Source organism: Amblyomma maculatum, chromosome 9 (assembly GCF_055883805.1).
Source record: "Amblyomma maculatum isolate TAMU_Amacu chromosome 9, ASM5588380v1, whole genome shotgun sequence".
Classification (NCBI taxonomy): domain Eukaryota; kingdom Metazoa; phylum Arthropoda; class Arachnida; order Ixodida; family Ixodidae; genus Amblyomma; species Amblyomma maculatum.
The window spans coordinates 95,589,636-95,609,239 of NC_139352.1; the positions used below are offsets into that span (position 1 = coordinate 95,589,636).

Consider the following 19,604-nt stretch of genomic DNA (forward strand, 5'->3'; position numbering starts at 1 on the left):
GAATGAGCATGCTCTGCCCCGTGCAGCTTGTTCACCTGGGGCTGGGGCGTGCACGGTCAGCTCGGCCACGGGAGCTGTGCGGACGAGCGGCTGCCTCGCCAAGTGGACAGGCTGGCCGATCACAAGGTTGTCGATGCCTACGGGGGCTGTGGCCACTCAGTGGCACTGACTGCTGAGGTGAGCACAAGTTCCGGCTCAGAATACACATGCACATAAAGGACAGCAAAATCACAGAGGCTTGCAAAAATGTGTTCACTAGCTAATGAAAGTGTTTTCAAAGAACAATCCGGTAGGTTTAGTGGAAGTAGTCATCCTGCAGAGCAAGATCTCATCCCTTTAAATGATGCTGGTACATATATAAAAATATTCTTGTACGAGTTACATGGAGGTGCAGCAGATATAATCACACAACCAATTACGTTAAGTTTTCTGCATACCACAAGGGGAAGCTAACCTAGATTCTGCCTAGCTTATGTCATGACCACAGCCTTTGGCAGTGTAAAATGTACTACTGCCATTATAGTTACAGATTGACCCGGATGAGCTCATAAAGCCTTGTTACGATCAGCGGGAATTATCAGTTACATTGAGAATATGATGTGCATTCTACAGCAATTCCTGTATGTTTAGAGCAGTGCCCGAAAATGGAACAAGTTTTGTTGTAGCAATGCTCACTAGCATCCACCTCGGCAAAGGAGAGCAGCTCAGCCTCCATCGCAGTTCATTGGCTCTGCTGAAGTTTAAACATGCTGCACCTTTGGAGGAGTTGTTGATTGATCTCGCATTGCTTTTCATCTGCTTGCTGTTCCAATTAATTGGTAGCCGGGAAAATTTTTCTTCATTTGTCCATGCTCAGGTGGATGGTGAGGAGTAATTACTAAGGTAGCGTGAGTGTTCGAAATTTCGAATAGTTTGTAGGTACATTTGCATGCAAGAGGACTGGGGTTTGAATTTCTGCACCCTGCAATCGATTGCCGGAATCTGGAAAAAAAAAAAATGGTCTGCATTGTAGGTTGAACCTCATAACCAGGTCAGGAGTGCAGCTTGATCGTGGCGACCATAGTCAGAAAAGTGCGCTCCCTCAACAGAGCCAGATCTGGCCATCTTGATGTACTAATTGGCCACAACCTTTTGTATGAATGAAGCAAACGACACTTCTCTAAACAAAAATTGCACTTGAATAAAGTTAAGTAGAGCTACTTGGTCGGTTTCTTGTGTCTGCAGTGGTAAAATTCTTCATTGATTGCAACTCGGTTTACTTTTTGCCTTTGGTTAAATGGCACCAAAGTTAAACCCACCAGCACATCTTTGTGCTTGCAGAAGCCAGAAACCGTTCCATAACCATGAACAAATTCATAGCCAGCACTACAGCCAGGACAAATCGATTGCGTAGTCATCTGTAGGCCTCACAATCGTGTTTAATGACACTTTTGCTTTGTGTAAGGCCTACGCGTGATCAATGTCTTGGTACGATGGAGAGCGTAAAAGAACAGCCAAACAGTGTGCTTCCACTTCAAAAAAATTTCCAACTTCTGAAGGAGGTTGACTGAAGCGGCTTTTCTACAGGGTGACCAAAAAATACTGCAACACGAAAAAGCAACAATAGTTTCTAAACAAAGAAAAGGAATTGAGGTGCGCTTTTTTATTCAGAACCGCAATGAATTCTCCAAAACAGTTCACATTTCATTTTCAAAATGTTCATTTGTTGCTTTTATACAGGCTTCCAGACAGTTTTGAAAGTTCTTTGAAATTGCTGCGTTGTCTTCAGGAGTTATTTCATTTCAAGCCTTTTTCAGAGCAGGTTTCAAAGACTCAATGGATTTCTGCTTTGAAGAGCATGCTTTTTGCTCCACCATATTGAGATAGAGGGAATCGGACGGTCGAACGACCTTCCTTCCTCTTGAAGCCTGGAATGTTCGCATCACACCACTCAAGGGTCTTCTCCACTCCGTGTACAGGTGTCCAGTCTTGCTGCAGCTGCCGTTCAATATTTCTTGCATTGTCCTCAGCCCAGAGAATGACGGCATACTCCAGGATAAGCACGTGGTAGGTCTCAGGGTTGATCTTAGTCCCTTTTGGAACAAAAACAAGCTTGGTCTTCCAAAGGCTTGAAATGCTGCTCTAAAACAATGGTTGTCTTGGGGAAGTGGGTTTTTTCCACTTTAAAGATTTGAACAGACACAACTGGCAGTGATTCTCGATAGATTTTCGAATTCCAGGCTAGCTCAGCCGTGAAAAATCTTCTCATCGGTGAACAAAATTGAAGTCGCGGCTGCAACACGGCACAGCTTTTTTTTTTTTTTACAGGAATTTTATACTTTTTTATTGTTGTTGAGAACCGTGGTTGCTGTGTAGCCCAGTACTATAGATATCGTCCATTATTTTGACACATGGGCTCATCTACACTCTGATTTTTATCTTACTGAGGATAACTGACTACATAAGAGAAGACAAGCATAACAGGGGGCAGCGGAAAGTCAGGTAGGCAGATGGGATTAGTCAGTCTGCAAAGATTAGATGGATGCAGCTTACACAGGGCCAGACTATCTGAAGAGATATAGAAGAGGCCTTTGGCCCGAAATGGTGTAGTCAAGCTGATGATGATAATTTTGCTCACCAATTCAGTGTGCACAGTACTTTGTAATGCAAAGTATTTGAACCTCCTTGTGCTCTTAAAATTGCAAAATTCTCGTTCATGTGAACTGAGAACCAAATGGCACATTGTATCTAAACAGTGCTAGTTAGTTGGAATAGCCCACACTTGTGATGTCAGTTAACTTGCCCTTTTCTCAAAGAATTTACATCCAGCACACAGTAATGGCAAGTCTTGCATAAAACCAATTTTCTTATGGCTACCGACAGCAGCATGTTCAAGAGTTGCAGAATGAAGTAAAGTACTGTGTTGTGATGCAGTTAACGACTGGCTTCTGATAGGATGGTGACAGATGCAAACAGGCGATCCACTCGTTTGCGATCATGCTGATTAGAGACGAGGTGCTCATGGAAGCGGGGCTTGGGGACCACAGCGCAATGGGCAGAGCTTCATCTGGCATTGCTGCAATTGTTCTCCATTGACCGCCTTCACAATTTACATGCGTTAAGGAGGAAGGTGGGAATGAAAGCGGAAAGAGGGAAAGGGGTGCCGTAGTGGAGGGCTCCGGAGTAATTTCGACCAGCTGGGTATCTTTAAAGTGCACTGACATCGCACCGCACATGGACGCCACTTTGTTTCGCCTCCATCGAAATGCAACCACTGGCGGGTGGGTTTGATCCTGACCTAATAGTACTACCTACTTGATTTCCCCTCCCTTGCTTAATTCGTCTGGGATGAAACAAAATTTTTCATTTATCTGTATTTTTGTATCGCTGCACATTATGGGAGAGCATTTGTTTTTAGTTTAAACTTACCTGCAACGATACTCAAAACTTGTTTGGGTCTATTCGTGCCCAACTTTTGCTGTTCATGTTCATTGTGCACCAAAAAATTTGATATTTGCGCAGCTGTAGTAATTACTCCCATGATGGACGTGAGTGACTGGACTCTGTTCCAGGGCGTGGTGTTCACATTTGGCTGCAACCTGTTTGGCCAGCTGGGTCTTGGTCGCACGCCCAAGAAGAGCAGTCCCCAGCGGCTGGACCTCGGAGAGCCCGTGCAGCTGCTCTGCTCGGGATTCTTCCAAGTGGTGAGCTTTGTGTCCTGCCCATGGAATGCCAGCAGTGGTCGGGCTCTCTGCTTTCATTTAGATGTGAATGGGGAGGGGGAAAAAAAGCATGGAAATCTGTATTACACGGTTTCTCTGTTTTAACAGCAGTCTTGCGTTACTAGCTAAAAGCAGAATTGGTGGTGGAGGACATATGCGGTTAGTCTTCGAATCTCAGTGCTTTATTTAGCATGTCAGCTTGTTGAGTGGCCTAGAGCATGCATTCACCAATGTTTATTTAATTGCGAGTCTCTCGTGCCGTGTACTGCATGGGGTCGTCTTAGTCAGCTTCTGTCCATGCGCACTGACCTGTTTAGGTACGTTAACGGCCTCAGAACTACTCGGCGTGGTGCCGCTAAGGCCACTACACATCGATTCTGTTGACATTTGTCTGAAGCCTCCTTGACCTCGAACCAAAGTGGAAATCCAAGTGCAGCTACTAACTTGCATTAGGCATGTTTTAAAATGGAAGCCTGACTGTCAGCTTGAGACACAGAGGAAATAGCTCTGTTGAGTTCTCACAGTAGGAATGATATCAGCAAACATATTATGGTGCAAAGCCTGTGTGCAAGCAGAAACAACTACAATTTCATCACATGCCTGGTGATAGTAGCAGTGAAATCCTTAGAGCATACAGGCCTTTTGCAGCTGATATTTTGAACATACCAATGGTGCTTTTGAGGTGCTTGTAACCGTAAAACATGTGAAGCATGTAAACACACCGCCCTTGAGTGTCCCCTCTCTGTGATTGCAGCTGGCACTGCTGTCGTCGGGGCGCCTGCTAACGTGGGGCGCCAACCCGCAGAGCTTGCGGCTGCAAGCGCAGTCGTCACGCCGATCCCGCCTCCAAGCAGTGGTTGCCCAGAACGAGCTGCTCTCCTCGCTCGCTGGGGGACCACATGGGGGCAACCTGCGCCACCCAGCCAACCCTGCCTCTGCCGGCACCATGGCCCAGGTATGTGTAACATTTCAAACTGGGCACTTGAGTTTTTCAAAGGCCAAGCGTGACACTCATGAGTAGGACCTCAGGTGGTGAGTTGGGCCTCATAATACACTTGAATGGGTTATTTAAGTTGTCCACCAAAGGAAGGCATCTGATTTGTTGAGGATAAACTGGAAGGCAGCAACAGAGGAGATTCTGCTTGCCCAGTTGATGACCCAGCATGTGATTCGCAACACCGTCCACTGTTTTGGCTATTATGTTGCTCATCCACCCTTCTTGACATTTGCGCTCACAAAGGCATGAAAGTGTCTAGTAGATAGTGTCAAACATGATGAGAGCAGCAACACCATGCCTGACTGCATCTGCCACATTGAGTATCTATACTCAGCCCCAGCCCTTGCTCTGCCTGTGTTGTTCACACATTCCTGCCATTTGTCCAGGGAGTAATGATGACGGGGGCACCCAGCTAGCGTTATGCTTTACGCATTTTTGCTGCTTCTGTGATTTCACAACTGCATGGGCAGGGGAGGTAGGAAGTATTGGTTGTCTGATGGGAAACGAAAGCTACTTGGATAATTCCACACCAAATGCATCACAGTTTTGCGCTTGACCCTCATTCAGGAAGTTTATGGCACTTCATTACGCTGTCAAAAATCTTTTCCTCACTTTTTTTTTTTTTTTTTTTTTCTTCTTTAGGGGGGAAAGATTTCAGTTCACATCACTGCCCTTTGATGTTTCCTGACCAGTTTAGAACTAGGTCTTAGTATTTAGAAGAGTGCAAAAAGATCAGTTAAAAATTCCTCATTAGATCCAGTTTCTTTCTTGTTGGGGGGGGATAAAAGAGCAGTACTCAATTTTTTCCTTACTTTTAGTTCTTAATTTCAGCATGAATTGCATTTTTTGGCTCAAATATGATTGGGCTCAAATCTAGCCCAAGTAACTGCACCACATGTGGGCAGAGCGGTCGGGCACCTAACAACGTGACTTCGTTTTTGCATCTTTGGTTCTCAGTAATGTTTGGGTCCAGCGGTCCAGCATAGGGTTGATGCAGAAAGAGTTGAGCCTCAGCCCTCCACTGCGCCATTTGCCATAGCTCACCGGAAAAAGTTGCCATTCTTATTATCGCTGCGACAGCACTGAAGGATGATAGAGGTCACATTTCATTGTTCACGTCGTCCTCACCACAACTGAAATCAGCAGTGCTGTTTGTGTCATCCTCCAGGTTGACTACAATGGCTGGTCCTTGACAAACAACGTCCGCCGTGACGTGGCCCAGTTTTCCCGTTTCTCTGGTTGAGAACGTGCTGCACACAACTCCTCCACTAATCAGCAGTCAAGGCATAATGCCTTGGCAAACCAAAGGCCCAACATCGTAAAGATTGGCACTCATCACAAAGCCCTTTACATCGTTCCAAACAAGTTTTGTCTGGTTAAGTTCACAATGGTAGGGTGGCACTTTCATAATGAGGTGACCAGCAACTTCAGCGATGCAGCCTATACATTGTCGACAAGTTCATGAGCTCTGCCTTCACCATGTCGTTGCGCCACGCATTACTTTTTGCTAAACCTGTGTATCCTTTATCTTTCTTAAAGGCTACTTATGCTTGGCACTTTATCGTTTTCCACTGAGCGTCAATGGTGTGTTGCCCATTACTGTGACACTGCCTGAAAGCAGATTCTGTGAAAACAACTTTTCATGGTGTTCCCCATTCAATTCTTTGTGGTAATTACCCTAGCTTTCCTTAGCTTGGAAGACCTCTGCTGCACATTCGACAAAACCATGTTCGCTACCACACTGCAGCACGATAAGTCACTGCATTTTGAAGACCACTCAACAATATGGAGTGACAAGTTTTGTACGTAGATTGGATAGTGCTGTTGATCCACAATCGATTATGAGTGTGACTAGCATTGAACCACGTTTAGTCAGTGAAAAGTTGGCAGAGGCTTGACCCAGGTATGCCAACAGCACTGTGCTTCTTGGGACAAGTACGGGTTTGTCTCATGGTTTAGGTCAAGGTCAAAGGTTAAATCTTAAGCTATACTGGCCTTAGTTTGATTTGCCCATGCAAGGCCATGTGGTCGTGCATCATTTTAACGGCTTGGACGGTCTGAGTGGTGGCACACGATGTTCGACAATGTTCTATTCGAATCTCACTTTTGCACATGAAAAGAGTCATACTAGCTGGCAGCGCTTCTAACTTGATCATGTCATTCAGCCAATCAGAGCAATGACACACGCAGTTACGATGCCTGGCTTAGGTCATCCTGTGAGTGTACTTCTGAGCACACTAAAAAATAGTCCTACCCTCACATCTTTGTGTTACCTGGTAAAGATACTAGCAGCGACACTGCACTCAGCAGCATATTTAGAGAGTGCTCCTCTTATATTAGAAGCCAAGCTTCTTCAGCATCCTCTGCGTTGTTACTACTGTGGGCACGATTGGTAGCGTGCCATTCTCTTCTAAGCACTGTGCCACATTGGAAGTGGTCAGAATTTGTCCTCTCCGGAAGAAGGTGAGAACAGCCCTCCCCAACATCATCTAGCTTCTTTATGAGCTCCTGACCTCTTCCACAGGCATGTTTCCTCGGTGGCACCACTCTGCCCCCTTCGTTTGCATTGTCCACTGTAGAGCATTTGCTCTCTCGAGGCTGAGTGAGTTTTGACATCCTCGTTATAACGGAGTCCGTGCTTGAGTTGGCCCTGAACTCGAAACAATGTTTAAAGCTAACAGCTTTGCCTTCAACACACGGCCCACAGGTGATGTGTTGTCGACAGGTGGCACCTCATTACATCGCAGCAGCCCGCCATAGAGCTTTGCCCGTGCGGCCTTTGTTGATTTCACCAGCCACTGGAGTGCCAGTGACCAGTGACTGGAAGATACCTTTTCAAACTGCGTTATCAATTGCCTTTTTGTTTGAAAAGATACCTTCACAGTTGAAATATTTGGGGGCCTATTTTCTGTGTTCCTACTTATTTATTTATTTGACACCTCAAAGGCCCTTGATATGGGGCATTACATGAGGGATGGGCATGAGAGTTAAACAACAATGGTCTTGATAGCGTTCTTAAAATGGATGGCATTGATATGATGCACGGCGTCCTGTGGTAGATCATTCCATTCCCAGGATGACTTGATGAAAAAAGGTTGAGAATGAGCGGTAGTTCTTGCGGAGGGGGCGTAGACGGTCTTATGGTGGCTTGAGAGGTGATAAGCAGGTGATATGACCGATTGGATGAGAGAGCTCTGCTTAACAGTGCTGCATAAAGCTCGTGAGAAAGAGTGTAGGGGTGGTGCTTGGATTCTGTATGCGCCTAGATCCATTAGCAAAAATGTAATAAACTTGCGCAGAAAGTAGAGGAAGAAAGAGACGTGATGACTGGACAGAGTGCAAACTTCCCAACTTCCCTTCCATTCTGTCCTGTCGTCACGTCTCTTTCTTTCTCTACTTTTTGGGCAAGTTTTTACGCTTCGGCTAACATGAACCAACTTGACTAGACGAAAGCACTTATTGAGCCTAGATCCATGCATGCCGCAACCTACACCTTCTATTCTCAGCTTTTTTTTGGGACTAATTATACCCATACTTGCCAACCTGACAATGTCCAAAACCAGGAGATTTTATCAACTATAATGGGGACAGGGGGAAGTCATCTTAAATATCATGCAGTGTCCAAAAATGAGTCCTTTTGCAGTGGGGACTTTGCGGTCTATGCCAGCATCACGTACGGAGAAAGCACTGCTTTCGCCACTGCAAAGCTTTCTATGCAGAGAATGCTGTACCAGCAAATAAGCTATAGCCATTTTTGGAGTTGGGCATTATTTGGCTTTGGTTAGTAAGGCAGATGGCATTAGTGCTGCTGTTCATGGTGATTACAATGCAGCTGTTGGTTTCAAGGGAAGCATTTTTCAGGAAGACATACGGCAGTGCTTGTGCAATTGGAAATTTCATTCAAAATTTGGGAACCTCCTGAGCAATTTGGGAGGGTTTGTAGTAGGGGCGTGCAACTGCTGAAATTTTTGAGTATTGAATATCAAATATCTGAGCAGTAAAAAAAAATGAAAACTTACAGAATAGCAAGCACTGTTTGTCTTGTTTATTTAAGAGCTCACATGTTATTTGCAAATAAAATTAAACAAGAATGGCACAGAAGTGTACACCCTACTGAAAAAATCCAATATAAGTTTTATACAGGACAGGATTTATTCTATAATTTTTTAATATTCAGAAATTCCAAATATCAGTTTTTGGAATATGAATTGAATAACAAACATATTTGATTCATATTTGAAATTTCGAATATTCACACACCCCTAGTTGGCAGGTATGTATACCTTAAATGCTTATAGCTTTATAGCTGACTCCTTCGTTTAGAGCCTGCCATTATCGATTGAATTTGAGCCTCCTTAAGGGACAGTTCGATTTCCGCCTCCATATAATCAGATAGCTGTAGAGTTTGTCGCATCAGAACGCCACAGTCGTCAGAGATGAAATCGGCTGATTGGTCGAGACAGTGGTGACGTCATAAATATCATGTGATCAAGAAGGACCAATCAGAGAGAACCACACCCAGGAAAATACTGAATCTAAGACACAAAAGACTCCTCAGACTTTTTTTTTTTAAGCTTCTGAGTTTCCCCAAGAATGAAAAGGTAGAGAATCTTGCAGTGTACAGTGGTTGCATAGAGGAGGGCAAAATTTTGTAGGAAATTTTTTGTTTCACATAGCTGTGACTAAAGTAACAAAGGATTATTTGGCCTGTTTTGTAGTCCCTGCTGCACGGCCACCAGCGCCACCTGTCTCCCACTGAGGTGGACCTGTCAGTGGTGCGTGGCCCCCTGGTGAGCATGGCCTGCGGTTCCAATCATGCTCTCCTGCTGACCCGTGATGGAGAGGTCTACGCCTGGGGTCGCAACACCGAGGGCCAACTTGGAGTGGGAAACCGCAAAGATCAGGTGCGTCCATTTTTCGGCAGTTACCATGAGCTCCTCCATGGGCAGAGTGGCATAAAAACTGGCTACGAATAGGTGACGTTTTTCCTTTGTTAAAGGGACACTAAAGACAGCCAAAGATGGTATGAAAATCTAATAAACTACATTTGGTGACACTGTCGCCGCATATCCGGCAGCAAAAAATCGAATAATTGCTGAGATATTGCGATAAGAAGTTGAGGTTTTTTCTTGTTCCCGCCGGTCGAATTCAAACTGTGGCCTCCAACTACGTAGTTGGAGTTGAGTGACGCACACTATGACGTAAGCGGAGACTCCGTGATAGCTAGCGAGCCGGCGCGGCCCGCGGCGTCGCATCCCTCAAGGGCCAACATGGCAACAGCGTACTCGCAATGACGGCCTCAGCCGAAATAAATAAAACGATGAAGAGAGTAATTTACCGAGCGATGGGCCCACAAAGGAAGAAAAAAAAAAAACAGAGCGCTTGTAATGCACAATACTTTACATGTTGCACAAGCTTTTGAGCTCCTTCTTGCAACAAACCGAGCCCCCGGTCATCGCAACGCTTCCTGCAATGTTTACATACAAATAAGATTTAGTTACCAGCAAAATAGTGTCCTCGTTGCTGCGCTTGTCAGTTTTGAAGCTTCGTCGCACTTTTTTCCTTCAAGGTTTGTGCTACAGCTCCGTGTTCAGCGAAAATTACGTCCACGGTAGCAGAACATGACCGAAGTGCCGGCGCCACTACATTTGCCAGCGCTGTGAAATTCCACATGTTAAAATGGATCCAGTGCACAATATAGTGCGCATAGGCATCCAGAACATTAGTTGCAAGACGTGAGAGCAGGCAGCATGCGCCGATGATCAAGAAATTGTAATTTTTAGACCGGCAGCAGAAACACTTTATTGTAAATGGGGCCATGACATGAAAACTAGAACTATTTCCAAGGTTCGTGTGGCGCGGCGTAGCCGAGCGGTTAGCGCCGTACGTTACGGAGCAAGCAGTAGCGAGTTCGAGTCTTACAGCTTTTAACATTTTTTTTTTTTTTTTTACAAATCGATTTTTTTTAACCTTTTGTAATGTATTTCTGGTGCTTCGTTATTTTTAGTTTTTACTTTTTACCCGAGCGCAATATATCAACGCTCTCCTTGGTATGAGCGGCGCGTATGCCCCTTTTGTTAATGACGCCTGCAAATAGCACGTTGAAGGTCTTGTTGACGCAGTATATGTTGGTCAGATGTGCCATGATTTAGTGAACAATTGAATGATAATGCGTTTTTCCTTCGGTACTTAGCATATGTATGCTTTTCGTGGCGTACGCAGCTGCAGTCAAGCGGTCAGGTCGCAGTCGAAGCGGCAACGGTGGCGATATGTTGGCGCAGAAGTGTGAACGAAGGAGTGTGTCGGCGGTAGCGGATTTCGCTCGCTCGTGTCTCCGAATGCTCAAATGGGAACCATCAAGGCGCACCTGCTGCTCTAAGCTCGTAATTCAGGCGCTGCAGGTTCAACCAAACTATCCGAGTGCGCACGAAATGCCCGAGTCGAAACATAACCAGAACTGAAGTGGGCGCCTGTGGCGCCTCCAAGTATATTTTTGTATTTGCCTTGCAACGTTTACGTTGTATTTTTGCCGTCGTTTACGTATGATAAAAGCGTGTTATCATGTTTGAGAAAAAACGTACTATCGCATTCAAACATACAACGTAATTCGCATTTGTCAGCCTCCGGGATCCCTAGCGCGTCACGTGATTTGTAGTTGCGAGCCTCGGCCGTTTGGCTGTGGTGGCGATACCTGTATTTCTGTTATTCTTCTTTACTACCTTATAACAGCTCTGTTTTCAGTAAGAGTGGTCTTTTTGTAATCAGGAACTGGCTATCTATCGATGCAAACCCACTTCCTTTCTCTCTTTAGTGTCCCTTTAAGATGGTCTCTTCTTTTGTGCTGTTCATGTTAAATACCAAAACACTTCTGCGTTCTAGTGGTAACATCAGAATTCCTGTCACACCGAAAGTCCGCTGCTCTTCCTGCTTGTTCAAATTCATGATGTCATGTGACCACAAAGACCCATTCGCCACCTCCAGGAGTCAATTCTTAAAATGGCCTCTTTGGCCCGCCTGTAAAAGTACGATTCACGCAGAAGCCCTTCAGAGATAGAATTTCCTGATTGGCCTAGACAAATGTTGATGTCTTGGAGGCCACGTGACCATGAAGGACTAATCACAGAACACCACCCACAGTACTCAGATGAACAAATGGCCCCTTGGGCCACCTGTAAAATTTGGTGTCCTATCACAAGCACCGATCGGTGATGCACTGATGAATGCAGAAACAAAACTGACACACAAGAAGTGCAGCTGAGAACTCAAATGCTCTCATATTTCTTGTTATAGAACAAATGGTCTCATATTTCTTGTTATAGAACATAAAGGCCTCCTAGTTCATATTGCGGCTGCAGGGATGAAGCACCATCTTTTACACTTTCCCATGTAGGAGCATTGCTAGATTTTAACCTTGAAAGTTAAATTCTTGTGGGAACGCTGTGGCAAATGACGCTTCTGCAGCTTGTTTTGCATTGCACACGAGTCCATTGTGATGGGTCAGTTAGTTCGGAAGTGTCGTAAAGTAGCACGACTCTGTCTATTTCACAATTACAGTTTTCTTTAACTGTGTGAAAGCCTAAGGGGGCAGAATTAGCCCCCCTTAAGATCATCATGATGTTTAATCGCCAAAGTGTTCAGCGCATTCACGGTTCAACTAACACATTAAATTCCTAGTTTCTGCCAAATGCCAAAGAGGAGTGGATTCAGACAATGTTGTGAATGAACCTAGTTCCTTAAAATTTAAACAGTTGTTGATTGATTCATTGCCCTAACAATTCCTGCTGAAGGCCCCTTTTTCTTTTGTTTAACTACTTCCGCTTGTATTTTTTTCATGTGTCTTTATTGTGTTGACAGCTGCATCTTTATGTGTCTGTAAATTGTGCTGTTAACAAATTTTTTGTGGCTTGTGATTACTGTTTGTCCCCTCCTCCTTATGTCATGCCCCTCGGGGCCTGTAAGGGTAAATAGATAATGATGATGATAAGTGTGCAGCTCTTATTGTGATGGTCCAGGTCTCGCGTGAATTCTCAGGATTATCCTCTGGCCAAGAAATTTAGCTGCTGCTCAATTGCTGATTGATTGATTGATTGATCGATTGATCGATTGATTGATCAATAGATTTATTTATTGATTGATGTGTGCAGAAAAACCCGCAGCTGGTGTCCCACCTGAGCCAGCGGAGCAAGGTGGTGCAGGTGTCGTGTGGCCGGGACTTCAGCTTGGCCCTGGACAGCCAGGGCAAGCTCTGGGCCTGGGGCCAGAATGAGGGCGGACAGGTGGGCAGCTTTTGTATGGCTTGCCTTTGCCAAAATTGAGTCTGCGTACATTGATCTAACACGTGCATACAGTTGGAGAGCTCTAAGCGGCCCCTCGTCTCAGTTGATCTCTATTTATGCTGTGAGCCATCTTAATGAGCACACCCCGAGCTGTCATGTAGCCCAGCTCTGTTCAAAGCCCGGAGATAAAGATAAGAGAACAGAGAGATAAAAAGTGGCTTTGGCACCCTTCATTGAAATGGCTGGGGGACAAACATAATAAAATAAAGAGATAAGAACACACTTTGGCGCCCTTAATCGAAGTGACCGGAAGAGAAGTCAGACGGAAACACTAGAGAACGGAGGGATGAAAGAACACTTGTGCTCCCCACATTGATACGGCCGGCAGAGAAACATAATAAAGATTAGGTCAGCAATACAGAAGTGAAACGCAGCAGCTTCTTTGCACTAGTTTCATGAAAACTCGGGTCAAAAAGTTGCAATTTAAACTGCGGCTTGGTTAATGCAGTAAGCGAGAGAGGCTGCTGTGGCTGCTTAGTCTTGGTGGGATCGAGACCATGCACACTTATTTTTGCATGGAGTTGAAACCAGTAAACAACATTTTTTAATGACTGCCCACGCTGATTGCTTAAGAAGGTTATTGCGTATGCTAGCTGTTTTTTTTTTTTTTTGTCTTTGTAGGTCATTCTGCTGTCTCATCAGTAGAGTGTGTGGCTATGTTGCCATTGAAGTCTTTGCAGTGGACAGGACAAAGCCTGATGCTCTTAAATAGGGGAAAGACTGAAAGAAGGTTGCGAAAAATATTGCCGGGAAGATGCTTTAACGAGGACATGGCCTTTAAGGCTATGTTATTCACGAAATAATTGGAATCAAATTTGACACACGTATGCAACATTCTGTACTGATTTCAGAGCTGCATTTTATTTGCAGCTCTTTTGGGTAGGTATTGTGCAGTTAAAATTTAAAGAAAATGGGCATTTTAAAAAAAAATATATGCCTGTTTATAACGCCCTGTTTAATTCAGTAAAGTTATTAGTTCTTTTTTTGGATGTCTAAGAGTACGACTCATGGGAATAAATGTTGAACTACAACATTCATAGCTACATAAAAAAATTTTGTTAAGAAAATTAGCTTTCAAAAAGTATTGCAAATGTGCAGGTGCAGCCAGAGTAAACTTCTGGTGTTTGAGATTTTCTCACACATTCCACAGCAAAGGTATGATGGTTACTTAGCTCTATACGTTAGGACATCAGCAGCATGCGTTTACGTATGTATAAGCTACTTCCCAATATTTGCTAAGAGCACATGTGACAAAAGTTATTGTCAAAGCGTTCTTCATATTATTATGGCCGAAACTGTGCATGTCAAGAGACTTACTGTGCTCCTCAATATATTGGAATTCATGTGCAAAAAGCACAATCATCATTTTATTCGTTACAGATTACTGAGGAGATTTAGATAGGTTTTATGCGCACAAAAAGACGACACAAAAGACAAGGGAGACAGGACGGAGGACTTTTCGGCCGGTGACTACCACAGAGTGCAGTCTTCGACGCCCTCCGCAAATTTCTCGAGTAGTTTCCCGGCATATAAGGCGGGCTGTCTTACTGCAAGCGAGGCTGTCGAGCAGACCGGGAAGCCTCGTGAGGAGGAAAAAGGAATAATCCCACCCGCACTGCGACGCCCAGCTGTTCGCCGTCATCGACAAGTTGCGCTCAACCTTCAGGCTCACCGAGCTGGTCGAGGTAGCAGTGGGCGGAACGCGTAGGGCTGGCCTGCGTAGCCGCGGTGTGATCCCGTCGGTGTCTGCGATTGTAGCCCCTGCCACCCGGCGCGCGTTGTGCACTCATCGCACGCATATTACTGAGGAGATCAGTTAGAGGAGTCACAGAAAAAGTGAAAACTGAGCAAATCAACTAAGTTTATTCCCTGATATGCCTTGCCTCATATGATTTAGGTTTTGATCTGAGAAATGTGGCATTGCAATTAACGCATGCTTTGATCTTACGATTTCTCCGCTTCATGGCTACACCAGATTGTTGTGCTCCATTGTCGAAAACCTACGAAATTGAAATTGGGAGAGACAGTGGGCTCCTGACCAATTCTGTGATTTCCAATAAAAGTCTTTCAGTTCATTCATTCTGGCGACAGCATATGTGGTTCCACTTATCTGCATGAAAGGTAGCACCAACCTTCTCTCATTTCCCGTGGGACTTGCGTTGTCGTTTGCCAGCTGGCGTGCAAGCTGCCGGCTGAGGAGAGCTCGGTGCGCCACCTGCGGGTGCTGTCCAGCCGCCTGATCACCATCCGCACCAGCCGCTGCCTCATCACCATTCCGCAGGGGCAGCGCACGGGCGAAGTGCGGCCGACCGAGGTCACTGCACTGCCCCCAGAGATCACACGACCACCCTTGGACGACCTTGAGCAGTCGGTGAGTGGCCCCATCTTCTTGTCGAGACGAGAGGAAGGTGCAGCAGCCGGGAGAGTGTTTGAAGCAGAAAACTGCAGGGTCACGTGCTAGACAAGATATAACTATTTACTCCCGTAACATCTCGCATCCATCTTCTTTTACAACATGATGAGCATCTAGAGGCACAAGCAGTGATTTTCATGCAGCTTTATCCAGCCTCAGGGGCTGTATTTTGTTGAGAGTGATATTGGATAATGCCTTGTTCGTTGCAATGTCAGCGTACCTTAAAGGATTTCAGATGATGAGAACCAATGCAGGGCCTTTCATTACGGTGTCTCTTTTCCTTTCTTCCATCCTCTTAGTTCACAGTGCTGTTCCAGCATTCACAAGCATATGACAGTGACTATACTTTGCCATCATCCCTTGCTTCCCAAAACAGTTGCCTTTGCATTGCATTTCTGTGCAGGGAGCCAGTGACCCTCTACCGTCATTGTAAAGTCGAAAAGAAAACTGCCAGGAAGAAACATTATAAACCTCAGATTCCATTTTGTTTTAGTTTTGGCCTTTAACGTTGGATATTTATTGGATGCTAAGGTTGATGTAACATAACAGCTGCAGGGAAACTTATTACTGCGCAATGAACCCATTCACTTTATTCCAGTATTTTTTTAAGTGAAAATTTACATTTTTATGCTTTAGCCTTTCTTAGCGCGTTCCTCAGTTCAGTGTTGTATGCAGTGCTGACCTTGGTGGTGTGCCAAGATGATGCACGCTTATGACATCACCGCCTGTTCATATTTAGATGAGAGCTCTTGCAGTGGTGGTGCTCCCGGCAGGCTTGGTGAGCCTAACAGATGCCAAGACGCCGTGCACTAGTGGCAGGGGCTTGTTCGGTGTTCTACTGCATGCCTGGCTTTGCCAGTGTATGCTTAGAAAGCCAGCAAGCACTCAAGCATCGTACAGGAGTGTACTAATTTAAACCATAACGCTATATAATATGGTTTACGCTAAAGTGCTAAGAAGAAAACACAACATTCTGAACCTTCATGGCTGGTTTTCAGCGTGTTCGCTTTGTCTCATCACGATTGGCTGGCCACTTTTCGCGAAATAAAACTGTGGAGGTTTGAGCGCGCCTTGAACCTCGTTATATTAGCAAAAGCTCCATTAAACATTGTTTTTGAATTAGGGTGACACTTAAGCTTCAGCTTAAGAGTAGATGTGATAGGGCCTTTAACACCGCCATTTCATTCTTCAATATTTTAAATATATTTTTTTGTTTATTTTGGATTTTGGAAAAAACAAGGCGCAGCACTTGTCTCACTTTTTGGTGGAGATTTATATAGCTCAAGGTATATTTGGTCCCTGTGTAGTGAAATATAGCTGCACCCTGAGTAGTAGAGTTTATGCTCCATGAACAGCGGTTCATTTTGCGAGTAGATACAGTATAGTGTATATCGACTTCAAAGCTTTACAGGCTAGTTGATGTGACCACGTCACTTTTGTGCTCATGTCGTCCTTCATGGGGAGTTGTGTATCTTTAAAGCCTCTATTTTGTGACACCAGGTGTCAGTTTGTTTTGTACAACAAAGCGCGATTTACACCTTAAAGCTGCGTTTCTTTGTTGCAGTTGTAGAGTTGTACCTTGTTATGGTCAACAGGTGAAAAGTGGTAAAATGGTAGCAAAAGTTTAAAGCATAAATATTTATCAAAAACGCATGAAAGAGCATCACAGCTTAGTCACTTCGGGCACAGAAACTGAGGTGGGGCTCTTTTTAGAGGGTCTTTCTGAAGACTCAGTTTTTGCAGCCACGAGCCAAATTACAATTTGATGTCCTCGCTAAGCACATTTCCAGCACACAGCGATGGGAAGCTGGGCACCATCTTGGCAGACTCCCAGCATTACTGCCTTGTCACATACAAAATCACTCATCAGAACGAAAACTGGCACAGTTTTTCACCGCCTCCATGACAGCTGACTGGAGTGAGCCATACTGCTGCGCAATGATTATGACTACACTACAGCTACACCAAGCTGTTTCCTTTGCTGGTGGTGTCGACAGGTGTGGGAGGTGACAACATTCACCAGCCGCTTGGTAGTATGTGTGATGCTCTCTCTTCCGTGGTGCAGCATTATTGTTCTACATAAGGGCGCCAGTGCTTCCTGCACAGGCCACTTTTGTGTAGCACGGTGAGGTATGCTATTGGAAGTGGCACTGTTTGGTTCTGCAACTGGCTTTTACCTCACAGTGACTGGGATAGAAAGTAAGGATTTCGGGTTTGTTGCAAAGATATCTGAATTAATAAGTTCAATTATTTAATTAATTTAATGAATTAATGTATGCCCATTAATTCATTACATATGTATTTTCAATCTATCAATGTTTGACTGTATTTTGCATTTGTTTACAAATGTTTATTGATGCCATGCTGTAATGTCTAGAATAGCCGATTCCTTGGTGATGGTGTAATTGTCTTTTGTCCCCTTTTTGTGCAGCTGCGTCAGAAGGCCTTTCAAAATGCCTACCTGAGCCGTTCTACACCGACCTTTGACCTAGGTTCACTGGATGACCCTCCATATGGGCCTGTGGCCCTGCACACTGCTCTGGAGGTTAGCGGCTGTTTTTCTGCATTACTTGTTGAGCATTCCATAAGCACGGCTCTCAGGGGAAGTGGAATGCCCATTTTGAGCAGTATCTCTGTGTTCCAGGTGGGGACCTAGTTAGCCACAACCTCAAAGGAGATTATTTTATTTCTGAGCAGTATGGCACCTGCCATGATAGTGATGATGAATAGGCGCCTTTATTTTTTTTTTACATATGAAAGGGGCTTCAAAATACATTCATCTTGATGGAGCACTGAGTGTAGATTTCGTCTGTTGGCACCAAAATTTGAAGCCCGAAGTCAAAGAGCAGATGCAGGAGGCAGTTCATGTGTGACATGGCCATGATTGCAGGGACTTTTACACACCAATGGAACTTCTTTCTAGGAGGGCACAGTTCCCCTCACACTTTTGTAATAAGCTGGTTAATTCAAAAGGGGGATGGAAGGGGGAGCGTTGCTCCCTTATAGATGTTTTTTCTAGTTTGACTTTTCTCAACAAAGGTACGCAGGCACCCCGTGAGTGCCATTTTGGGGGAGCTAACATGAATTGCGGTCACTGCAAAAATTTGTCTCAGTGTAGCGTACGAAAAAAATTAGTCTCAAATGGATATGTTCTTTAGCACGACATCATTTAGGCTCAGTGGAAAGCCAGTTCTCATCGTGTCGTGGAATGCAAATAAATAAAGCACTTGTAGTGTGAATTAAAGGTCAATGATAAGTTAAATGAATTTACAGCGAGAAAAATTTTCACGGTTTAGTTGAAAATTTTAGTGTAACCCAGTCATTGTCACATGCAGTGCACATGAAGCGGCTTTCCTTACCGCTCGTTTTCAACAGTGTTGAAGGAGAACAGAAAAAAAGCACACTACAGATTTCAACAACACTGTGAAATATTGCCGCGTCTTTACAGTACATAGAGGTTACACTGAATGCCATCATGCATGGAATGCCATCTAAACTTACCAATCACAGCAAACTGCTTCCTGGCCTGCCCGTCGAATCAACGGCTGTACCAGTATGGCCACTGGATGCGTTGCCATCGATTCGCTGAATTTGACAGTGAACAAGTTAACCCTTGACCTTTAGGTCGCCAGCCATACATGCTAATGACTAACCTACATGAGCATGTTGTAGCTGAGGCGTGAGGGTGGGATGTTGGTCTAATTGAAACTTAGCATTGTCGTTAAGTGGACAAAGCATTGTGGCTGTGTGTGAAGGGAGCCACGAAACATTCCATCGATGTCCATAGGAAACCAATCAAATTGGATCAAACTGTTTATCGTATCTGAGAATTTGTCTTAGCTGAAACTCTCTTAATGGAGTTTGTTTATTGTTATTTCACTGTGTTGCTTCAGCATTACTTTTATTGAGCATTCTGGATCAGACAAGTCATGATTGAAAAAAAAATGTGCTATAAACACGGGAAACTCTCATTGTGCTGATCTTTCATAAGGGACTTTTTATCCTAAGCTGTACCAAAATGGTAATTTTTTTTGTCTAGTTGAATGAAATATCCTTCATTTAAAGCAGAATTGTTTTTTTTTTTTCTTTCATAGAGCAATTTTTGTTTGGCACATTTCTGTTCCAGTCGCTGACCAATTTCTTGGACTTGGTGGGGC

The 19,604-nt window shown here is 44.5% G+C and overlaps 1 protein-coding gene across 1 annotated transcript in view; it reads left to right on the top strand.

Annotated features, from left to right (window-relative positions):
* LOC146179782 (uncharacterized) overlaps positions 1-19,604 on the top strand; it is an 80,891-nt gene that overhangs the window by 43,657 nt on the left and 17,630 nt on the right. Inside the window, exons 20-26 of the mRNA XM_084579342.1 lie at positions 27-177; positions 3,552-3,683; positions 4,456-4,656; positions 9,417-9,602; positions 12,843-12,974; positions 15,208-15,405; positions 17,879-17,992. Coding sequence (XP_084435468.1) covers positions 27-177; positions 3,552-3,683; positions 4,456-4,656; positions 9,417-9,602; positions 12,843-12,974; positions 15,208-15,405; positions 17,879-17,992 — 1,114 coding nt within the window. The remainder of the gene's footprint in view (positions 1-26; positions 178-3,551; positions 3,684-4,455; positions 4,657-9,416; positions 9,603-12,842; positions 12,975-15,207; positions 15,406-17,878; positions 17,993-19,604) is intronic.